The 23,784-nt window shown below is 43.8% G+C and overlaps 1 protein-coding gene across 2 annotated transcripts in view; it reads right to left on the reverse strand.

The window, feature by feature from the left end:
* TBC1D19 (TBC1 domain family member 19) overlaps window positions 1–23,026 on the reverse strand; it is a 152,411-nt gene extending 129,385 nt beyond the window's left edge. Inside the window, exon 1 of one of the 2 annotated variants that reach the window (XM_060246200.1) lies at window positions 22,910–23,026. In XM_060246200.1, the coding sequence (XP_060102183.1) occupies window positions 22,910–23,008 (99 nt within the window). In that variant the 5' untranslated portion in view covers window positions 23,009–23,026. Of the gene's footprint in view, window positions 1–13,532; window positions 13,756–22,909 lie in introns of those variants that run through there. The other variant, XM_060246199.1, reaches the window with a different exon arrangement.
* Between the last annotated feature and the right edge of the window lie 758 nt (window positions 23,027–23,784).

Genomic DNA, 23,784 nt, shown 5'->3' on the forward strand with positions numbered 1-23,784 from the left:
AAAAGATACTGATTTAGCCCTAAAAAAATGGAGTAACTTGGGCTTATCTTTCATGGGAAGGGCCGCCTTAGTCAAAATGAATATCCTTCCTAAAGTTTTATTCTTACTGCAAATGGTTAATTTTGCAGTGAAAAAAATCTTTTTCAATAAATTGAATCAACAGATTAGAACCTTCATCTGGCAGGGTAAGAAGCCTAGGGTTAGGTGGAAAATCCTGACTGATGTAAGGGAAAATGGAGGTTTAGGTTTTCCCGATTTTGAGGTTTACCACATAACATGTTCAACTCTTTGGTTAAAGGATTGGGTTACATTGGAAGATAATCGTATCTTAGCGTTAGAGGGTTTTGATTTGCAAGCGGGTTGGCATGCTAATCTCTGGTACAAAAGAGTCAAAAATACTTTAAAAATCACTTGATTAGGAAAGCTCTATATGAGGTCTGGTTGAAACTCAAAAGGAAAATATATGATAGAATAACGCCCAGATGGGTCTCACCAGAAGAAGCCTCAATTCAACCCCAATTACGGAATAAGGCTAAGGTGTGTAGATATTCAGATCTGCTTGACGAAAATAATAAATTAAGAAAGAAAGAGGAGCTGGAGGCATTGGGGATCCGTTTAGACTGGTGGGTAATGACGCAAATAATAACCAAGTATAATAAAGATAAGCTGCTCGGCTTCACTAAGGTGAATTTTGATTTTGACAGATTATTAATTACAGGTCAAGATAAAGTAATTAAGAAAGTCTATAAGTATATGATGCAAATGAAACTTGAGGATGAAGTGGTTAAAGAGTCTATGGTAAAATGGGCTAAAAATCTGAAGAAAAACATAACTCTAGAGCAGTGGGGGGTTTTTTGGAAAAACAATTATAAGATTGTAAAACCTGTTAATTTTAGAGAGAATTTTTTTAAGCTTTTCCACAGGTGGTATATTACCCCGTTCCAACTGAACAAAATTAACCCTTTGATTTCTCCGAAATGCTGGAAGTGTGGAATTATGCATGGTTTGTTTTACCACTTGTGGTGGTCCTGTAGAATAACTAAGAAATATTGGGTAGAAGTGCATAGAATGGTATCAGAAATAATTAAGACAAATATACAGCTTAAAGCGGAGACAATGTTACTTTCTTTAGTAAGAAATGAAGTTCCCTCAGAAGACGAGTACATTGTAGTTTATATTCTGACTGCGGCTAGAATTCTTTTTGCCAAGTATTGGAGACAAAACTGTCGCCCACAACAAGATGAATTAGTCCAGAAAATATTACAGATTGCCGAAATGGATATTCTAACAAATTTAGTAAATGGGATGTCGAAAAATGAAGCTACGAAGAAATGGGAAAAATTTTATATTTGGTTAGAAAAAAAATGATTTCAATTTAGAGGTCCATATTTTTGTTTGTAATTGTATTAATTTTTTTTTCTTTTTTCTGTATGACTTATGAAAGGATATTGGTATTTAGCCACATTTAGCCTCTGTATGTAATAATTTAAATTGTGCAGCGTGGAAAGTAGATGTAAAAAATAGTCTGATATTTTCTTCTATTATTTATTTTTTCTTTTCTCTCTTTTCTTCGCTGATGTATTTTCATATATGTTGAAAATAAATATTAAAATAATAAAAAAAACCAAGTGTGGACAAAACAGAGCAGGTGCAGCAGGGAGCAACAAGGAGGATCAGGGGCCCGGAAACCAAGCCCTAGGAGGAAAGGCTGTGGGACTTGGGAATGTTCAGTCTGGAGAAGAGGAGATTTAGAGAGGGACATGACTGCTCTCTTAGAGCAGGGGTCCCCAACCCCCAGGCCATGGACGGGTACCGGTCTGTGGCCTGTTAGCAACCAGTCCGTGAGTTGTATACATTTCATTATATATTATAATGTAGTAATAATAATAATGAGACACTGGATTTATATCCTGCCCTCCACTTTGAATCTCAGAGTGGCTCACAATCTCCTGTATCTTCCTCCCCAACAACAGACACCCTGTGAGGTGGGTAGGGCTGAGAGAGCTCTCACAGCAACTGCCCTTTCAAGGACAACTTCTATGAGAGCTGCGGCTGACCAAAGGCCATTACAGCAGCTGCAAGTGGAGGAGTGGGGAATCAAATGACCTACAAAGCCCCTTCCAGCTTCAGTGCCCCACGCATCAATATTGAACCCCGTTCTCCCAGATAAGAGTCCGCAGACTTAACCATTACACCAAAATAAAGTGCACGATTGTATCATCCTGAAATCATCGCCACCCCCCACCCCTGGTCCATGGAAAACTTGTCTTCCGCAAAACTGGTCCCCAGTGCCAAAAAGGTTGGGGACCACTGACTTAGAGGATAGCAGGGAGCTTGCAATAGTGGGTTTAAATTATGGTTGGAAAGGTACCAACTGGTTGTTGAGGGGGGAATTATTTTACATAAAGAGTAGCTCAGCAGTGAAATCAACTGCCTAGGGAGATGGCAAGCTACCCCGCACTGCAGTGGCTGGATCAACTTGTCAGGAATGGTTTAGGCTGATCTTCCATTGAGCAGGCGGTGGGACTATATTACCTGTATGGCTCCTCCCAACTTTTATGATTCTATGGATTCATTACACTTCCTTGATCACGCCACACTGCCTAGTACGACAATTTATCAGCACTCAAACCTGAGTGCTATTTACATATGTCCTGCATTAACCAAGTTCTCAAAATATTCTAAGCAGAGCTGAAAGATAAAGGCACTATTCTGCGCCCATTCAGAATCTGCAGACAGTATGAGCACTGTCCATCTGATGAATAAGCAGAGAAAGAAACTTGTAGCCAGATCTTTCTTTTCCTCCTGCACCAATGCCAGCAATCTAAAAGGTGCAAGGAAGGTTCCTAGAGTGATTACAAGAAAAAGGACCAAATAGTTCATGAACAGAACCCACAATAAATCAAAGTGAATTGAGCTTATCAACAAATACATTTAATTTACAGCACCGCCATCTTGCTCAAAAAAGGTGTGTGTGTGTGACTGCAATAAAAAAGTCCAATGCTATGCTGGAAATAATTAGGAAGGGAACTGAAAACAAATCAGCCAGTATTATAATGCCCCTGTATAAATCGATGGTGCAGCCTCATTTGGAGTACTGTGTACAATTTTGGCCACCGCACCTCAAAAAAAATATTGTAGCATTGGGAAAAGTGCAGAAAAGGGCAACTAGAATGATTGAAGGGTTGGAACAATTTCCCAATGAAGAAAGGGGCTTGGGGCTCTTTAACTTGAAGAAACATCAACTGAGGAGGGACATGATAGAGGTTTACAAGATTACGCATGGGGCAGAGAAGGTAGAGAAAGTAGTACTTTTCTTCCTTTCTCACAAATACAAGAACTTATGGACTCTCAATGAAATTGCTGAGCAGTTGGGTTAATGGATAAAAGGAAGTTCTTCTACACTCAAAGGGTGATTAACTCATGGAATTCACTGCCACAGGAGGTGGTGACAGGTACAAGCATAGACAGCTTCAAGTGGGGATTGGGTAGACATATGGAGCAGAGGTCCATCAGTGGCTATTAGCCACAGTGTATTGATGGAATTCTCTGTCTGGGGCAGTGATGCTCTGTATTCTTGGTGCTTTGGGGGGGAGGCAACAATGGGTGGGATTCTAGTGTCCTGGTCCCACTGATGGACCTCCTGATGGCCACTGTGTAACACAGAGTGTTGGACTGGATGGGCCATTGGTCTGATCCAACATGACTTCTCTTATGTTCTTATGTCTGGGTCAGTGATGCCCTATATTCTTGGTGCTAGGGGGGAGAATAGTGGGAGGGCTTCTAGTGTTCTGGCCCACTGATGGACCTCCTGGTGGCACCTGGGTTTTGGCCACTGTGTGACACAGGGTGTTGTATTGGATGGGCCACTGGCCTGATCCAACATGGCTTCTCTTATGTTCAAAGTGGATTGCCATTAAGACACTGAAAAAAGCAATGAAAAGTCTGTATAGCGGTGTGTGGACAAAATTGAGCAAGTGCAGAAGAGAGCTGCGAGGATGATCAAGGGCCTGGAAAAAGAACTCTATGAGGAAAGGCTGGGGGCCTTGGGAATGTTCTGTCTGGAGAAGAGGAGATTGAAGGAGGACATGACTGCTCTCTTGAAATATTTGAAAGGCTGTCATTTAGAGGAGGGCCAGGAGCTGTTCCACTTGGCAGCCGAGGATAGGACCCAAAGCAATGGGCTCAAATTACAAGCAGAAAGGTACCAGATTTGTATTAAGAAATTTTTTTTTACAGTCCGAGTAGTTCAGCGGTGGCACCAGCTGCCTAGGAAGGTGGGGAGCTCCCCTTCATTGGCAGCCTTCAAAACGCGACTGGATGATTATTTGTCGGAGACGCTTTAGGCTGATCCTGCATGGAGCAGGGGGTTGGACGAGATGGTCTGTATGGCCCCTTCCACTCTAGGATTCTATTAAAAACTCTAGCGTAATAGTTTTTAACCTATAAATGTATTATGGTTTTATATGTTTTTATGGAATTGATTGTTTTTATGATATTGTAAGCCGCCCTGAGTCCGCTTGCGGAGAGGGCGGGATATAAATATAAAGTAATAAATAAATAAATAAATAAATAAATAAATAAATAAAAACTGAGATAAGAACAAAGAGTAACACAACTGATTTTGGCTGATATGAGAATTCGTTCACTCAAGGAAAAAGTTCTAATTAGCACAGCTAAAGAAACAGTCGAACAGGGTATCATTAATATTGTTCCCACTCATCACAAATGGCCTCTGGCAACTGGGTGGTGACCTGCATTTCCCAAGGAAAAAACCTGATCAGTTCACTGCCTACTAAATGCTCATTAGTTACGAAACTCAAAGAGCTCTGCTACTCTTATCCTTTTTTGCAAAGATCCAAATGCAACACGTTAAATTACTTGGATTCAATTACCTGTTTTGAAAATACACTCTTTTCCTCTGAAAGGAGTTCCTTCTTCCACCTTTTCGTGCCCTGAGGACACGTCTTAAGAAAAGGGTATGGCGGGAACTTGAATCAAATTTTTGCACTTGTCTACATCCACCCCAACAGAAAACATCTTGGAAAAATCATCATAATTACTCTCAGAGGCACTTTACATATGCCGTCAGGGCTCGGGTTAAACACGTGTTCTAGCAAACACTAGCTGAAATGGAAGGAAGAGGAAAGATGTGGATGTTCACCTGCAAAATCCTCTAAAGATTTAGGGCCCTTCCTCTTTCTCATTTTCTCTGCTTGTGTGTCCCCGCTACTTCGAGGGGGGGGGGCCTTTTCCACACTTGTTTTGCTCCCTCTAATGGTTAATTTGATATTACACCACTGCATGCCCTTGCCTATCTTTCCACAAATTCAAACTGCAGGTTTTTGTCTGACAAACAGCCATTAAATAACAACCTTGCAGGCTGTAGCGACGTGGCTCAGACTGAGTGGGCTGAAGCTGAACCCAGCGAAGACAGAGGTCCTTTGTGTGGGTCGCGGCGCCCTAGGAGGGGAAATAGCTCTCCCAACCTTCGAAGGCGCACCATTGAAATCAGCGCACCAGGTAAAGAGCTTGGGTGTTTTACTGGAACCTTCATTATCAATGGAGGCCCAGATAGCAGCCACTGCCAAGTCAGCATTCTTCCACCTGAAGCGGGCAAGGCAGTTGGCCCCCTTCCTGGAGCGTCGCGACCTCGCAACAGTGATCCATGCAACGGTCACCTCAAGATTGGACTACTGTAATGCCCTCTACTTGGGGCTACCTCTGTGCCGGACCCGGAAGCTGCAGCTGGTGCAGAACACGTCGGCCAGGCTACTACTGGGGCTCTCGAAACGGGAGCACATACGGCCGGGGCTGCGCGGACTGCACTGGCTGCCAATTACCTACTGAGTCCAGTACAAAGTGTTGGTCATTACCTTTAAAGCCCTATATGGCCGAGGACCAGCCTACCTAAGGGACCGTCTCTCCCCATATGAACCCCAGAGGGCACTGAGGTCAATGGGAAAAAATAAATTGACCACCCCCGGGCCAAGAGAGGTCAAGCTCCAAAACACCAGAGCACGGGCCTTTTCAGCTGCGGCCCCAGCACTGTGGAACCATCTTCCAAAGGAAGTGCGGGCCCTGCGGAACCTTGACCAGTTCCGCAGGGCCTGCAAGACCGTCCTTTTCAGACAAGCTTACATTGATATTGACTGCTGAGTTGCTAGGAATAAAGGAACCGCCATCTATAATATTATTATGGAAATATTTAAACTGGCAGAACCAGCGCCAGAATACTTTTATTGCTGCCAGATACATTTAACTTAACTTAAATTATGTATTTTAATTCTATTGACTGGTTTTTATATGTTTAATTTTTAATTGTTAAATTTAAAGTTTTATCTATCTATGTGGATGTATGAAATGTTGTTAGCCGCCCTGAGCCGCCTAGGCGGGGAGGGCGGGATACAAATAAAATTTATTATTATTATTATTAAATCAAACACTAGAGACAGCAAAATATGCACACACAAAAACCAAAAAGAAAAAAAATGAATAGGTACACATAAATGAGGAAAACAAAAATGCAGAAGAGCCCACTGTGTAATTACCCACTCTAAATCAGGCTCGAGGAGAGAGGGATACAAATTTAATAAAAATAAATAAATACTTTTCAGTACAAGCAAAAAGACAAGTAAGTCTTTCATCAGTTAAAATGGGGGGGGGGGGGGGACAGCAAGGAAAGTTCCTATTCAATGAATTTCCATTTTTTAATCTGCTCCCCTGTGTATAATTGCATAATGGTAAAAAAAAGAAAAGAAATCAAAGTATTTGTAATCCCAGAACAGATAGGTTTTTTAAAAAACTTTACATTTTTCACTGGCTGGAATCTGGTTTTTTTTTTTCTTTAATGAAAGGGACTATTAAGTTCACATAAATATTAGTCAGTAAACACTGTAGTAAAAAGTTAGTAGGTTAGCTGCTTTTAGGAACTTGCCTGCCAAGCAGTGTTAGATGTTTTAAATGATCCTGAGATATACGTTCTTATTATTATTTATTCTCTCTCTCGGCTTGACTTCGCGAATGAAGATTCAAGAAAGGTGCAGTATTCCACGTCTGCTGCAGGCTCGCCGGTGGCCAACAAGACCAATGCGGGACAGGCAGGCCCGGCCACAGTGGCTGCAGGGAAAAGCCTTTTAATGAATACTTTTAATGAATCGCCCTATTCCAGCTAGCGCCAGGCTCAGGGCAATGTACAACAGTAAAATATATATATAAAATCAATTACATTACAATATTAAAAACCCTGATGGTGTCTTTAAATTGCTCTTATTCAGTTATTGCATCATATCAGGGGTGGGAGGATTCCCCCAAGAGGGGGTGGAGAGGATGTTTTAATTTGACAATTAAATCAGACTTTCTAGCTCTCTGGGAATCATCTTGTAGATGAAAGAAGAGAAGCCCCCATCTTGTGCGATGGACCTGCCTGAGAAGCCTAGGACAGCGCCTACATTTTCTGCCATTCTGCAGACTGCGTAAAACAGAATTGCTCAGGAAGGGATTTCACAATAGGAATCGGGCTGCAGGAAGGGGCCTCATTAAAGGGAAGAGGCCTGCAGACTGTGCCACTATTTATTAGCTGCTTATTACATGTCTTATGCTGCTTTTACTGACTGCATTCTAATTCTGTAATTCTATTCTCTGCCATTTTTTGAAATTTTATTACTGATATTTATAGAATCATAGAAGCATAGAGTTGGAAGGGACCTCCAGGGTCATCTAGTCCAATCCCCTGCACAATGCAAGAAACTCACAAAAACCCTCCCCCTAAATGCACAGGATCCTCATTGCTGTGAGATGGCCATCTAGCCTCTGTTTAAAAACCTCCAAGGAGGGAGAGCCCACCACCTCCCGAGGAAGCCTGTTCCACTGAGGAACCGCTTTAATGGTCAAGAAGTTCTTCCTAATGTTGAGCCACAAACTCTTTTGATTTAATTTCAACCCACCGGTTCTGGGTTGAAATTCAACATTTGCTTTGCATTGTTTCTAATCTCTGTAACCCTATTGCACTTCTATTAGATGGTACTGTTTTATACCGTGTAATCTGTCTTGAGTCTCAGAAAGGTAAGATATAAACAAAATAAAGGCTATTTGGTAAAATTAAAATAGCTAAGAAAATGCTCATTATCCTATTGCCCTACCATCATTTTCTATTTCACTACCATTTCTAATATTATAACCACAATATAGATATTACACTAAATGCATGTAGACCATAAGTGAGCTAAAACAAAATGCAGGCAAAGAAACATACAAGGTATTTCACATATGAGCTTATTTTACTAACAAGAACAGCCTTTCTAAATTGATGTTTCAAAACATCTTAAACTGGCCAATGTATTCAGAGTTGTGTTCAATTTAGCATCACTTTCTTTGTGCCACAAACTTATACAACCTACCAATGTGTACAACGAAAGAAAAGGGCCAACAATTATTCCAGTTCAATAAAGAAAGAGTTTCATGAAACAGATTTAATGAAATTTGTTATCTGTTAAACCACAAGTATATTTTCTTGGATACATGTTTCCAGGTAATATTGGGTTTCAATTATGACCATGTCTGTATCTCCAATTTCATCCACTCATTTAATAGGAGAGATACTTTTTGCCAAACCAATTCAATGAGGAAAGAAGGATAGCTGAACTAGCCTTGAATGAGGATTAACACAGGAAAATAATGAAATATGGCTCGAAGTTTCAGGCAAAGAGATCAGCAAACAATTTAATAACAATAATTTACAATATCTGATGAAACGTTGCAACAAGATACGGTAGGTTAAAAAGGAGGTATTAAAATTGAGGGATATCTAGGTTCAGCTAGAAGAAAGAGAGAAAGTATATTCAGGCCAACAACATTTCATAGTCTGAACCAAAGGGGAAATGATTAAAGTTTATCATTCACCTTCAACCTCATGAAGAATGTAGAACAGTTTGCCTTAAGACCATAAGAAGAACTCTGCTGGATCAGACCAGTGGTCTATCTGGTCCAGCATCTTTTCTCACAGAGCGGCCAACCAGTTCCTCTGTATGGTCAACAGCAGGCCAGAGAGACTAAGGCCTTCCTTCAGAGAAACGAAGGCATATGGAGCAGAGGTCCATCAGTGGCTATTAGTGTATTGCTGGAACTCTCTGAATGGGGCAGTGATGCTCTGTATTCTTGGTGCTACGGGGGAGGGGGGCACAGTGGGAGGGGTCTAGTGTCCTGGCCCCACTGGTGGACCTCCTGATGGCACATGGGTTTTTTTGCCACTGTGTGACACAGAGTATAGGACTGGATGGGCCATTGGCCTGATCCAACATGGCTTCTCTTATGTTCTTATGTTCCCCTGATGTTGCTTCCTAGCTCTGAGATTCAGAGGCTTAGTGCCTCTGAATGTTGAGGTTCTCCCTCAGTCAACATAGCTTGCAGCCACTGATATTCTCCATGAATCTATCTAATTCCTTTTTAAAGATGTTATTCCTGTGGCCATCACAGTACATCCTCTGGCAGTGATTTTCACATTTTAATCACTCTCTGTGCCCTGGAGATTTGTGGGCAGAAGGGGGCTATATTTTAGTGTGAATGAAAGTGTAAAGCATGTTGAAAATACTGATCAATTAAAACTATCACCAAGTGCCAGAAACAGAATAAGCATTACATCTAATTAAATATGTATTAGGTTATTCAGATTCATCAGTGAAATTTGAGCAAAATGTTCCAGCATACTTTTATCATCGCTAGAAAAGTTATTCAATATCAGCCCTAAGGCACTGAAGCTGGAAGGGGCTTTGTAGGTCATTTAGTCCAGCCCCCTGCTCAGCGCAAGAGATCCAAACCAAGAGCATCCCTCACACAGCCTCTGTCTAAAGATCTTTTATAAAGGGCAGGCCAAAATTCTAAGACTCTATGTGCTTAGGGGGAAAGCATGAGCATAGAACTAAAGAAAACCTGGGCTTTGTGATTTCAGGTTTCAAGAACAAATAGCAAGCCAAACGGACAAATCTGCCTCATAAGAACATTAGAGAAGCCATGTTGGATCAGGCCAATGGCCCATCCAGTCCAACACTCTGTGTCACACAGTGACCAAAAAAACCAGGTGCCATCAGGAGTCCATCAGTGGGGCCAGGACACTAGAAGTCCTCACACTGTTGCCCCTTTCAAGCACCAAGAATACAGAGCATCACTTGCCCCAGACCGAGAGTTCCAACAATCCATATGTTAATCCAATCCCCTTTTGAAGCTGGCTATGCCTGTAGCTGCCACCACCTCCTGTGGCAGTGAATTCCATGTGTTAATCACCCTTTGGGTGAAGAAGGACTTCCTTTTATCCATTAGCCCGACTCAGCTAGGTTCAGCTAGAAGAACTATATTCAGGCCAACAACAACATTGCTCAGCAATTTCATTGACTGCCCACAAGTTCCTGCATTGTGGGAAAGGGAGAAAAGCACTTCTTTCTCTACCTTCTCTATCCCACACATAATCTTGTAAACTTCTATCATGTCACCGCTCAGTGTTATGATTGCTGTTACTGGGACTTGGGTTCATACTACGCGCAACTATGACCTTAGCCAGTGGCCTTTGTGCAAGACGCAATGTATTGGCCTCACCTCAGCACTGCATACAGTGAGGGTTATAATCAAATCACTCAACGAATTATCCTCAAACTAACAGTCTGGAAGTCCGGCAGAAGTACCAGCACTTCCTTCTGAATCAGTCAGAGTAGGCATAACTGTGAGTAAGCAAAAAATAAAAGCACCTAAAAGGAGAACGTTTTAGTTCAAGCAACAAAATCCTCTCGTTGTTTCTTTGAGAGAGAAAACAGTCAACACACTAACCTTATAAATAATGAAAAGAGAGAGAAGATGAGACCAAGTGAATGGAGCATGAAGGCCAGAAAGGAAAGATGATGATGATGATGATATTGGATTTATACTCCGCCCTACACTATGAATCTCAGAGCGGCTCACAATTTCCTTTACCGCCCCGCCCCCCGCCCACAACAGATACCCTGTGAGGTACGTGGGGCTGAGAGAGCTCTCCCAAAAGCTGCCCTTTCAAGGACAGCTCTGCGAGAGCTATGGCTAACCCAAGGCAATTCCAGCAGCTGCAAGTGGAGGAGTGGGGAATCAAACTTGGTTTTCCCAAATAAGAGTCCATACACTTAATCACTACACTACACCAAACTGGCAAAAAAGAGACAAAAAAGGATGGGGCAGGGAGGAGGTATGTGGTATGGTGACTAATAGGCTAAACAATGAACCCGTAACAAAAGTAAAAAGGTAGTCCCCTGTGCAAGCACCAGTCATTTCCGACTCTGGGGTGACGTCGCATCACAACATTTTCATGGCAGACTTTTTTATGGGGTGGTTTGCCATTGCTGTCCCCAGTCATCTACACTTTCCCCCCCAGCAAGCAGGGTACTCATTTGACCGACTTCAGAAGGATGGAAGGTTGAGTCAACCTTGAGCCGGCTACCTGAACCCAGCTTCCACCAGGATCAAAATCAGGTTCTGAGCAGAGCTTGGACTGAAATAGTGCAGTTTACCACTCTGCGCCATGGGGCCAGTAAACCCCAATTCAAATCTCACCTCTTACAGGCCTCTATATATAGTAAGCCATTCACTAGGTAGCAAGCTATTCTTTCTGCATCGTTTCCTCCTCTGCAGTGTGGCAAAACTGCCCTGACTTTTTAACACATTGTTGGAAGGATGTATAAGGAGGAAGACCGACACATGTGCTACACATGGAAAAAGTGGTGGGGGGCACATCCATGTTTGCGAGTGCCACTGGAAGCAACCCCCTCCCAAGCTAATGTTCTGTATTGGGGGTGAGAGGTGGTTTTGAGGGTAATTTCCAAAGGGTTTTATGTCAGCTTGCTAAGTAGGCTGATTCACGCTAGCATCCCACCCACCCCCATCCACCTTTTCACAATGCAGATGTGATGCTGGCCTTGAGAATATATATGACTGTTTTCTACCATTATATAGCATACAGGAAGCACACTGAACATTTAGAGGTATTAAAACAATGCTTATTACTAACAATAATACTGAAACTATAATTATAATCCAGCATTCCTGCACTTTATAACCCAGACACAACTCTGACCTCTAGTAAGAACATACCTGTCTGTCGTTTGACCCTTGAGTGATACACAAGAAGCACCTTAAATGTTCTTAAGTATTACAATGATTCTTATTTTTAGTAAAACAAAAGACCTGTTTCTGCATTTCAGCTTTTCTGGCTTTTGCACTGCAACTGTGACTTTGGCCGCTAGAAGAATATACAAGTTTTTCCCCCTCAGATAACACACTAAATACACATTAAGTGCGCAGAAGCATTACAGCAATTCTTAATACTAATAAATAATATTATTATTGCATTCTAACCATTATGCACTTTATAACCCAGGCACAACTTTGACCTCTAGAAGAAACTGCTGAGCAGACAGGTTAAAACGGATAAAAGGAAGTCCTTCTTCACCCAAAGGGTGACTAACATGTGGAATTCACTGCCACAGGAGGTGGTGGCGGCCACAAGCATGGCCACCTTCAAGAGGGGTTTAGATAAATATATGGAGCAGAGGTCCATCAGTGGCTATTAGCCACAGTGTGTGTGTGTGTGTGTATATAAATTTTTGGCCACTGTGTGACACAGAGTGTTGGACTGGATGGGCCATTGGCCTGATCCAACATGGCTTCTCTTATGTTCTTATCATACCTGTCTGTCTTTTGACCCTTAGATGGACATATGAAGCTGCCTTATACTGAATCAGACTCTTGGTCCATCAAAGTCAGTATTGTCTACTCAGACTGGCAGCGGCTCTCCAGGGTCTCAAGCTGAGGTTTTTCACACCTGTTTGCCTGGACCCTTTTTTGAAGATGCCGGGGATTGAACCTGGGACCTTCTGCTTACCAAGCAGATGCTCTACCACTGAGCCACCATCCCTCCCCAAATGGTACACAAGAAGCACATTAAATGTTCTTAAGTATTCCAACGATTCTTATTTTTAGTAAAAAAAATAAAATAAACATAAATTCAAAAATCTGTTACTGCATTTAGCCTTTTCTGGCTTTTGCAATGCAGATGTGACTTTGGTCTCTAGAAGAATATACAAGTCTTTTCCCCTCAGATAACACACTAAATACATATCAAGTGTTCAGAAACATTACAACAACCTTTATTAATAATAATACTATTATTGCATTCTAACCGTTCTGCCCTATATAACCCAGGCACAGCTTTGCCCTTTAGCAGAATATATATGTCTGCCTTTTACCCTTAGATAACATATAGGAGCATGTTCGATGCTCAGAAATCTAATAGTTGTTGTTGTTATTATTATTATTCAAAAGGTCAACGAGTGGGAAAGCGGGCAGAGAGGCAAGGCAGAGAACAGCAAACAAAGGAGGAGTTAACGAGAGAGAAGCGAAGAGGAAAGGTTTGGGATAGGATAGCAGAAAGGAGGACAGAAGCCAAGGCAGAGGCGAAGGAGGCGCTTCCCTTGACAGAAGGGGCGGCGAGCGCTCCAAAGCGGCCCCAGCCAGCTCACCCGGGCCTGTCGCTCCAGCTGGGAATGGAGCCCCGAGGCCTTCAGCCTGTGCACGACCTGGGCGATGGTCAGCGAGAGGCCTCCCTCCTGGCCCAGCATGGCTCCCCAACCTCCTTCGCCCGCAAAGACACTGCAGCTCCTTCGCCTGGCAGGCGGCTCTACACGGCGGGCGGACACATTTCAGCGACGCTCCTGCCTAACCCCGGCTCAGGCTCGAAGAGTCGGCCAGCTGTTGCTAGGAGACGGGGAAGGGGTGATTCGCCGGGGATTCCGTAGGAAACGTCGCCTCCGGAGGTATGGTTCCGCCCTGCAGCAATCCCTGCCTATAGCGTGTGCCTCACTCATACAAAAATCACTACATTGCCGCTTGGCAGAGCTCTGAAGCGCCCGAAGAGCTTTCTGCTTTCCTTAAGTCCTGCACAGAAATCAATAAAATGTAAACAGCCTTTCAAGATTAAAGCCGGGAGTGGGGGGAATTTAGGGTTGCCAAGTCCAATTCAAGAAATATCTGGGGCCTTTGGAGGTGGAGCCAGGAGACTTTGGGGGTGAGCTACTGGCATTAAAAGTTGTGAGCTACTGCATAAATTATTGTGTTCTGGGGGTCATCCTTCCTGAGCTGAGACAAAAAATGGTGTGAACTGCAGACTAAAAATCTGTGAGCTAGCGCAAACTCCTTTTCCACTGAGATAAGCAAATAACATGTCCGTTTTTTTTCCTGTTCTCCAAAAAGAATGGTTGTCCAAAGATCCTCACATGTTAGCCCATACGAAGTCCTGCCAGCTATAACACCAAGACCAGGCCTTGAATTCAACAGGAGCTCACAGGAGCGCAGCCCCTGAACCTTTCTGAGGGTTCCCCCTCCTCTTCCCCACCTACCCACCTTGCCCATTGAATAGTAGGTGCAGCTGTATGACAATCCCTGGATGAGCTCCACCACCTATTTTTCTGCAAAACCCCTGACCAAGACACTCACCAAATGTAAGAGTGAATTCTTCTTTTGGGGAGGGACATTCAAGTGGGAGTGACATCAGCAGCATCATGGCATCTGCGTGGCTTGAGAGAGGCAGTTTGGTGTAGTGGTGTCATGACTCAGGGGGTATTACCAATTGCTGCCATCACTCTGGGTTAAGAGTCTCCCTTGAGAAGGCCCAGATTACCCTCCCAAGCCCTTCCAGGCCTCCCTTAGCTTAGGTCAAGTAATAGGTGTGAGGACCAGGCAGAGTGAACAACAACAAAAAGGTTTATTTAAAAGGTCAGTACAACATAAAAACAAGGTGCATAAAACAGTAAAAGGGGTGAAGGGAAAAAAATAAACAAACAAATGCCCTAACGCGTCTGAACTTACTGTCCCTACTGTCTCAGTCAGACCTAGCCTACTCACACTTCCTCTAAGGGCAAGGGTCTCTTCCTGGCAGCAGCTCCTCCTCAGCTCCTCATTGAGTTTTAAACGTTTTTGTTTCCCCTCTCTGGGAAGAGAACAGGGGGAAAGGGCTCTCAGGCTCACCTCAGCTACCTCTCAAAACATGCTTAGCGATCTTGCTAGGATTGCCAGGTCTGGTTTCTTGTGCCACAGACTGGAGACTTTGGGATGGAGTCAGCAGAGGCAGGGTGGGAATGCTCTAACTGCAGGAAAAGTGGTAATGATATGCTACCTATGTTGCTTGCAGATAAATACTTTTCGGTCAGGAAACAATTTTCTATGGGCCTAAACAGACTTGCCTTAGCAATGTTCTCTGTTTCTCCCCTTTTCTTTTTAAAACAGAGTACAGCCAATTCAAGAAGTCCCAATGTCATCCAAGACCAAGAAGCATCAGGGTACAGAAGGGTTAACCAACAGTCAGAATCTCCAAACAGCAGCCAACAGCGTCAGACTTCAGGGTAGCTCTCCCAAGTGGCTAGCTGGCCAAAGCCCTGGCGACAAAGCTCTGCAGACATCTTGCTGAACAGAAAAATTTGGCAAGTTCAGAAACTAACAGACATACCACTGGACACCTTAAGAGGTGCAGGCTTGGCAAAGAACCTAAAGAACCGTCTGGCTTGCCCTGTCCTCTGACAACGAAAGATGCTTCTGGTGTGACAAAGGGAGTGCCATGAGAGACAGTCCCAGGAAGGTCACCACTGATGATGCTGGACAGAGCCTAGCATGGGCCGGGGTCTTAAAACCCGAGAATAACCTTAATGCACATATGAATACTGCTGTGAATCTTTCTGATGCACTGATGTCTCGTACAAGATGCTGGTCTAGGCATGCCAGTATTGTACTTAGAAAGGAAAATATTAAATGAGTTGATAATAATACATAGATATAAAGAAAAAAAATATAAGGGGGTGCCATTTTTTACTTTGCCCGCACTCAAAAAATATGTGGATCTAGGCCTGCTTGCCTTGGGGAAGTGATTTAGAGAGAGAAATACCTTTTCAACTTACCTTGTGGAGAGCAAGTCTGGTGTAGTGGTTAAGTGTGTGGACTCTTATCTGGGAGAACCGGGTTTGATTCCCCACTCCTCCACTTGCACCTGCTAGCATGGCCTTGGGTCAGCCATCGCTCTGGCAGAGGTTGTCCTTTAAAGGGCAGCTGCTGTGAGAGCCCTCTCCAGCCCCACCCACCTCACAGGGTGTCTGTTGTGGGGGAGGAAGGGAAAGGAGATTGGGAGCCGCTCTGAGACTCTTTGGAGTGGAGGGCGGGATATAAATCCAATATCATCTTCTTCTTCTTCTTCAAATTGGTCAGCAGGGTGGTGGGGGCTTCTAAAGCCACAGAATTTGTGTGGCTCCCAAGCAACAGTTTGGCCACCCCTGTGTCGTGCTTTGCAACAGCTTTACTGATTACTGTGGAAACAAAAACTTCCAATGAGCTGCCTCCACCAGTGTTCCCTCTAAGCTGAGTTAGCGTGAGCTGGCTCACAAACTTTTAGCCTCCAGCTCACAGATTTTTGTCTTAGGAAGGATGACCCCAGAGCACACTAATTTATGCAGTAGCTCACAATTTTAATGCCAGTAGCTCACAGCTTTCATGCTAGTAGCTCACAAAGTAGAATTTTTGCTCACAAGACTCGGCCTCTTAGAGGGAACACTGGCCTCCACAGTTAGTGGGAAATGGCAAGGGGCACGCTGTAAATCACTCTTATGAAGTTGGAAGGCAGTGGAAATGTTCCTTATCAAAGGTGTTACAACATATGAAGACCATTCTGTGAGGCTTAACGCTATTCTTTTGTCATGTTTTATAGCGAAAGATCGGTCTCCAAAACTCTCCGAAAGGATTTAAGGCAGCTTCACGACAGAAAGCGAAAACGTTTTGTTGAGACTGAAGATCTCCGTGATATGATAAGAAGGTAAGGGATGCATTGGGCAGCAATTTTTCTTTATTATTTTTGACTTTAAGAGATATGTTGCTTTGTCTGCTAGAGATGTTAGAAAACTGTTCCAGTTTTCTGATGACAGCCAGAATGTTAACTTCCTCAGGAATACTAAGACTGCATTCAGACATCGCGACATGCGCAGATTCAGTTGAGATCTGGCCATGAAAATGGCTTGTCACTATGCCTCGTTGCACTTTCCTTTCCTTCTCACGTGCTGGAGAAGGAATGATTTTCTGGTTTCTTGTGCCTGAGAAATATTCCAGTTGCTGTGATTTTTATATCTAGAGATATGCCCACAAAAGGGGGGGGGGGGCTCTGTGTGTCTTTCTTCCTATTTCACTTTGGAAGCAGAAAACAAGCATCGGCAGATACAAGATTTTAAACTGGCCAGGGAGGTTTGATACAGCAAGAAACTCTTTTAGTGCAAACAAGACAAAAGAGGCACTGGTCCCCTTGAGGACAGAGAGAAAACAGAAAGGCTTAATGCCTATTTTGCCTCAGTTTTTCCTCTGAAGAAGAGTACAGGCTCATCTAGAGATGGTAGCAGGCAAGGCGTGGCATCCGGGCTGCTGGCTGACATGGACAGAGTGGTAGTTGAGAAGCACCTGGCTGCATTGAAAGAGTACAGATCCCCTGGGCCGGATGGTGTGCACCCAAGAGTGCTTCCTGGAGACCTTGCAGAGCCTTTGTCAATCATCTTCCAGACTTTGTGGAGGATGGGAGACATGCCACAAGACTGGAGGAGGGCTCATGCCATCCCAGTCTTCAAAAAGGGGAGGAGGGATGACCCAGGAAACTTCATGCCAGTCAGTCTGATGTCTAATCCCAGGGAAGATACTGGAGTAGATTTGAAAAAGATTAATGTGCAAGCACCTAAAGGACAACTTGGTGGGATTTCCGGGTCATGTCGCCTTGAGCTCAGCGGGGGTCCATGGATCGTCTCTCCAGTGGCCCCTCTGAATCAGACAGTTAGAGGGGTGCCACAGATGTGGCACCCCCAAGGAGATCCTGAAGGGGTTTTCTTTTGGCATGGGACTTTTGCAAGAAGCCAGGGCCCCGAAGCTCCATCACCATGATTGCTTCCACAGCAGTAAGAGGTGAACACCCGACCGCTTGCTTTCTTTTCTCTTAATAAGCTTCTGATGTATCGCTTCCCTACCTCAAGCATGGCAATACTACTTGGCAAGTAAGTTTGCTTTCACTGGCTAATGGGTCGTTTTACATAACAACAAGCGGGGCAGTTCAAAGGAAGGGAAAGAGGTAGATTCCCCCCCACCACCACCACCACTTTCCTGTGAATGAGGCTTTGAAAAGATAAAGAACAATTTTGAGCATTGGCAACAATCTGAATTAGTCTGAATACAGATACCTAAATCAACCAGAATTATAATTGGATATGTGTTAAAGAGACTATTATCTGGCTGCAATACGGTCTGAACAAAAACAAGATATATTCTAGAGAGATCTGTCTTTGTTGTCTGATTGCAACTGAAATGGTAACATCCAAAATCACAGCTGGAGGAGATTTGGAGAGGCAGACTAACTGGGCCTCTGAGCTACGTTTCAACTTGGATTAATAGACTGAGTTTGTTGACAGAGAAAAATGGCATTACCAAGCGAAATGTTTTATAAAAAAGATATACTACGTAGCATAATTTCTCTGAAGCAGGATCTTGATTCATTAGCAGAGCTGATTAAAAAACAAATGGGATCTTTTATGCTGAAAGCTAGCGAAGTCTCAAATCTACATGAGCAGAGTGTTAAAGAGATCTTGGTGACGTCTGTGGAATTGGAAATGGAGAGTGATTCGCTGGGAAACGAACAAAAGAAAACCAAAATGGAACCTTATGGCACGGTTAAAAAGAAGGACTGGAAATTTAGACTGATTGAAGTTTTTTTGAGAGGAACAAATGGCGTGGAATCCTTCCTACTTTTACCGAGAGGGATGACTGCATTAAGGAGAGAGAAGGTGCATCTCAGCCAAAAAACCAAGATGTGGAAATTTTTCAGGAAGAAGGGTCTTTGGATTGTCTCTCTCTGTGGGTAGTCGGATATGGAAAAATGTTCTATAAATAGTTTTTGGATCAATTGTTAAGAAGGCAGACAGCACAATTATTTTGTAATCTGATAGATCTGCTCTTAGTATGTTGGTCTGGAGAAATTGTTTATACAAACTATTATGTTTTATCTTTAGCTTATTATTTTTCTTTCTCCCTATGTTCTATGACATTTTAAATCTGTTTTTTTCTCTTTCTGCTTGAATTAAGTTAGTTAGAAGGATAAAGATATTTGTTTCATATGCTTATTTTAATGACGATATTGTTAAACTAACAAGTTAGTCTGTGCTCAATATGGTTAAGCTTAGCCAGCCAGTTCTGTGTTGAGACTGCTCTGACTCTTTTATACTTATATGTGCTGAAGAATTGTTTAGACTTGTATTTTAAGTAACAGTTTAGTAAAAAATCTATAACGAAAGATAAAGATGGTAAAATATAAGGGGAGAACTTCATACTTGCAGGTAGAAAGAATTGGGTATTTTATTTGTTGGTAGAATTGTAACTAATATATTTGCATTTTCTTTTGTTTCTGTTTTTCCCACTTTTTATCCACCCCTTCCCCTCTTTAATGTATCTATGCTTGTGCTTCTTCTTTTTGTAGTTAAAATCAATAAAAATTATAAAATTCAAGGGCAACATGGTGATCTGTGGGAGTCAGCATGGATGTGTCCCCAACATCTCCTGCCAGACCAACCTCATTTCCTTCTTTGATTAAGTGACAAGCTTATTGGATCAAGGGATTACTATTGCCGCTTACCTGGATTTCAGTAAAGCTTTTGAGAGGGTTCCCCATCATGTTCTTGAAGGCAACATCCCAGGGAAGGGGTCCTGAGGCACTGCGGCTGGCCCAATACATCACACAATAGCTTGGGAAGCCAAGTTTGCAAAAACATATCTCTTTATTCAATAAGGGGAACCCTTTTGGCAGGTGTTTCAGCCCAAGTTTTCAACTTAGCAACTTTCCGTCGCATTTTTATAGATCAGGTTGATCCACCTACTATGACATATTAAAATCTTCCCTTCTTACATCAGCGAGCATGCTGAATTGAAATTTCTTTATCTTCCTTTGCACATGCATACAACAAAACATTTTGTCAGCCCTTTTTTTTACACAGCGAGGCCTTTCTACTATAGCAAGTTAAGAAAAAGATACTCCAGATGATCCTGTGCAAGTCCATTCTGTTCCTCCAGATGATCCTGGAATGAAGGTTAAACTCCAGATGATCCTGTGCAAATCCATTCTATTCCTCTAATGGGTATAACAAGTGTTTAACTTACAGCCTTAGTGAGGACTAGCTTCTAATATGCCAAGTAAACATTTTAAACTATTTTAAATCTGGAGTCTTCTGATACTGGCCCTCCGTATTATTGGTGAGAGAATCCTGCTACAAAATAGCTCTACCAAAGCCTACTTCTTGCTAATTCCCCCATTAAAAAGGGGTTTTTAAAAAGGTAAAAGTAGTCCCCTGTGCAAGCACCAGTCATTTCCGACTCTGGGGTGACGTCACATCACAACATTTTCACGGCAGACTTTTTACAGGGTGGTTTGCCATTGCCTTCCCAATCAACACTTTAACCTCAGCAAGCTGGGTGCTCATTTTACCAACCTCAGAAAGATGGAAGGCTGAGTCAACCTTTAGCCGGCTATCTGAACCCAGCTTCTACTGAGATCGAACTCAGATCGTGAGCAGAGCTTATCACTCTGCGCCATGAGGCTCCCTTAAAAAGAGGAGACCCCAGCAATTCTGGCAACAAGAGTACAGGTGGACCATTAGCTAACTATGAGCAGCCAGTGTGATGCAGTGACAAAAAGGGCAAATGCCATCTTGGGCCGTATCAACGGAGGCATAACATCCAGATCGCAAGATGTCATAGTTCTGCTGTGCATTGCATTAGTCAGGCCATTGTGTGCAGTTCTAAAGGCCTCACTTCAAGAAGGATGTGGACAGAATGAAACAAGTACAGAGGAGAGCAATGAGGTTAATCAGGGGCCTGGAGACCAAGTCCTATGAGACGGAGGGACTTGGGAATGTTCAGTGGAGAAGAGGAGGTTGGGGGGGGGGCAAGATTGCACTCTTGAAGAATTTGAAGGACTGTGTCCCTTCAAGGAGGGCAGGGAGCTGTTCCTCTTGGCAGCAGAGGAGAGGACCTGCGATAATGGGTTTTAATTAAGGGTGGGAAGCTATAAGGATATTATACTGGATATAACGATATTATATCGAGTTGTTCAACAGTGGAATCAGCAACCGGGGGAGGTGATGAGCCCCCCCTCACTGGCAGTCTTTAAGCAGCAGCTGGATGAACATTTGTCAGGGATGTTGTGGAGAAACGCCATTTTAGGCTTGTGTTTAACTGTGGGTTGGACAGTAGGAGATTATTAAACTCAAGGCAGGCCTTGGCCTAGTCTCCTTCTCATCCCCCCTCCCCTCCTGCGTATAACCTGTAGTCTGTGAGCAGCACCCTGTTGGAATTTGGAGTATTTATACTGCATGTCTAGGCAATGTCTAAAGTTCAGTCATTATAGTGTTAAATATGTTTACCAGCAGTTTGTATTGTTTAGCTGACTTCGGAAGGAATATCTGGCTCACTGTCAATCAAATGAGAGCGGATGGAATGTTAAGCAGAGGGTAAAAAATGACGGTTAAAGAACATAAGAGAAGCCATGTTGGATCAGGCCAATGGCCCATCCAGTCCAACACCCTGGACCGTTTCTTGTTCAAAAAATGTTATGCCTCTGTGGTATGTGACGTTTGATGCACAGCGCAACCAAAAAGGTGTCAAACTCATTTGTTATGAGCAGGGCTTTTTTTTGTAGAAAAGACCCAGCAGGAACTCATTTGCATATTAGGCCACACCCCCTTATGGTACCATTGTTCTACATAGGGCTTTAATATAGAAAAAGCCTATTTGCATATTAGGTCACACTCCCTGACACCAAGCCAGCTGGAACTGCGTTCCTGCTCAAAAAAAGCCCTGGTTATGGGGGACAGATGTGACATAAATGAGACCTTGGCAGGCCAGGCCATGTTGGGCTGGGCCACATGTGTATCTATTAAGATTAGGTAGCAGAGATATAAACTTTACAAAGGACACAAACACAATTAGATTTTTTTTTAACTGAATCAGCCCCCCTGGAGGGCTCCTATTAGGCCCCAAGGCAACTGGCTGTCATCTGCTTCCGTCTCCCTCTCTCTTGCTTCCTTCTGCATCACAGCTTACTTTGCAAGTCTTGCTCAATCCTATAGGAGCTACAGAGCAAAACCTCTATTTTCTCCATTGGCTGAGGCTCCTCCCTTGGGGAGAAAGGGGGAAAGGCAGAGCTTGTTTTTTCAGGCTCTCTCAATTGCACAGCAGAGCTACTGAGCCAAACCTCTCTTCCTTCTATTGGCTGAGGCTCCCCCCAGTCCCCTGGGGAAGGAAGGAAAGAGCTTCCTTTGCCCAGTTCCCTGGATCCCATGGGAGAAATACAAAGAAAGCACCTTTAAAACCAATGAGTGCTAATGTTTTAAGCATGTTTCTTTGTATTTCCCCTTCCTCCCCAATGGAGGAGCCTCAGCCAATGGAAATAATAGAGGTTTTGATCTGTAGCTCCTGTAGGATTGAACAAGACTTGCAAAGTGAGCTGTGATGCAGAAGGAAGTACAAAGACTACACACACACGCACATATATTTTAAAAACTTAAAACGTTAGCACTCATTGGTCTTAAAGGTGCTTTCTCCCATGGGATCCAGTGAACTGGGCAAAGGAAACTCTTAATATATATTTGTGTTTGTCTGTGTCCTTTATAAAGTTTGTATCTCTGCTACCTAATCTTAAATAGGTACACACACAGCCCGACATGACATGGCCGGCCCAACAAGGTCTCATTTATGTCAGATCCGGCCCTCTTAAAAGGAGTCTGACACCCCTGCCTTGACAGAAGGGGCGGCGAGCCCTGCAAAGCGGCCCCAGCCAGCTCACCCGGGCCTGTCGCTCCAGCTGGGAATGGAGCCCCGAGGCCTTCAGCCTGTGCACGACCTGGGCAATGGTCAGCGAGAGGCCTCCCTCCTGGCCCAGCATGGCTCCCCAACCTCCTTCGCCCGCAAAGACACCGGAACTCCTTCGCCTGGCAGCCGGCTCTACACGGCGGGCGGACGTATTTCAGCGACGCTCCTGCCTAACCCCGGCTCAGGCTCGAAGAGTCGGCCAGCTGTTGCTAGGAGACGGGGAGGAGAGGGGCTGCTTCGCCGGAGATTCCGTAGGAAACGTGGCCTCCGGAAGTATGGTTCCGCCCTGCAGCAATCCCTGCCTATAGCGTGTGCCTCAGTCATACAAAAATCACTATATTGCCGCTTGGCAGAGCTCTGAAGGGCCCGAAGAGCTTTGTGCTTTTTAGTCCTGCGCAGAAATCAATAACATGTAAACAGCCTTTCAAGATTAAAGCCGGGAGTGGTGGGAAAATCAGAACCAGCCATACTTAAAAAGGCAGGGCTTTTTTGGTAGAAAAAGCCCACCAGGGGTTCATTTGCATATTAGGCCACACCCCCTGACAAAAACCCAGCTGGAACTGCGTTCCTGCGCGTTCCTACTTTTAAAAAAAGCCCTGTAAAAAGGTAAAGGCAGCCCCCTGTGCAAGCACCAGTCGTTTCCGATTCTGGGGTGACATTGCTTTCACATTTTCATGGCAGACTTTTACAGGGTGGCTTGCCATTGCCTTCTCAGTCATCTACACTCCCCCCCCCCCCCCCAGCAAGCTGGGGACTCATTTTAACGACCTCGGAAGGATGGAAGGCTGAGTCAATCTTGAGCCCCCTACCTGAACCCAGCTTCCGCCAGGATCGAACTCAGGCTTGTCA

The sequence above is a fragment of the Heteronotia binoei genome, chromosome 9 (genome assembly GCF_032191835.1).
Source record: "Heteronotia binoei isolate CCM8104 ecotype False Entrance Well chromosome 9, APGP_CSIRO_Hbin_v1, whole genome shotgun sequence".
Lineage (NCBI taxonomy): Eukaryota > Metazoa > Chordata > Lepidosauria > Squamata > Gekkonidae > Heteronotia > Heteronotia binoei.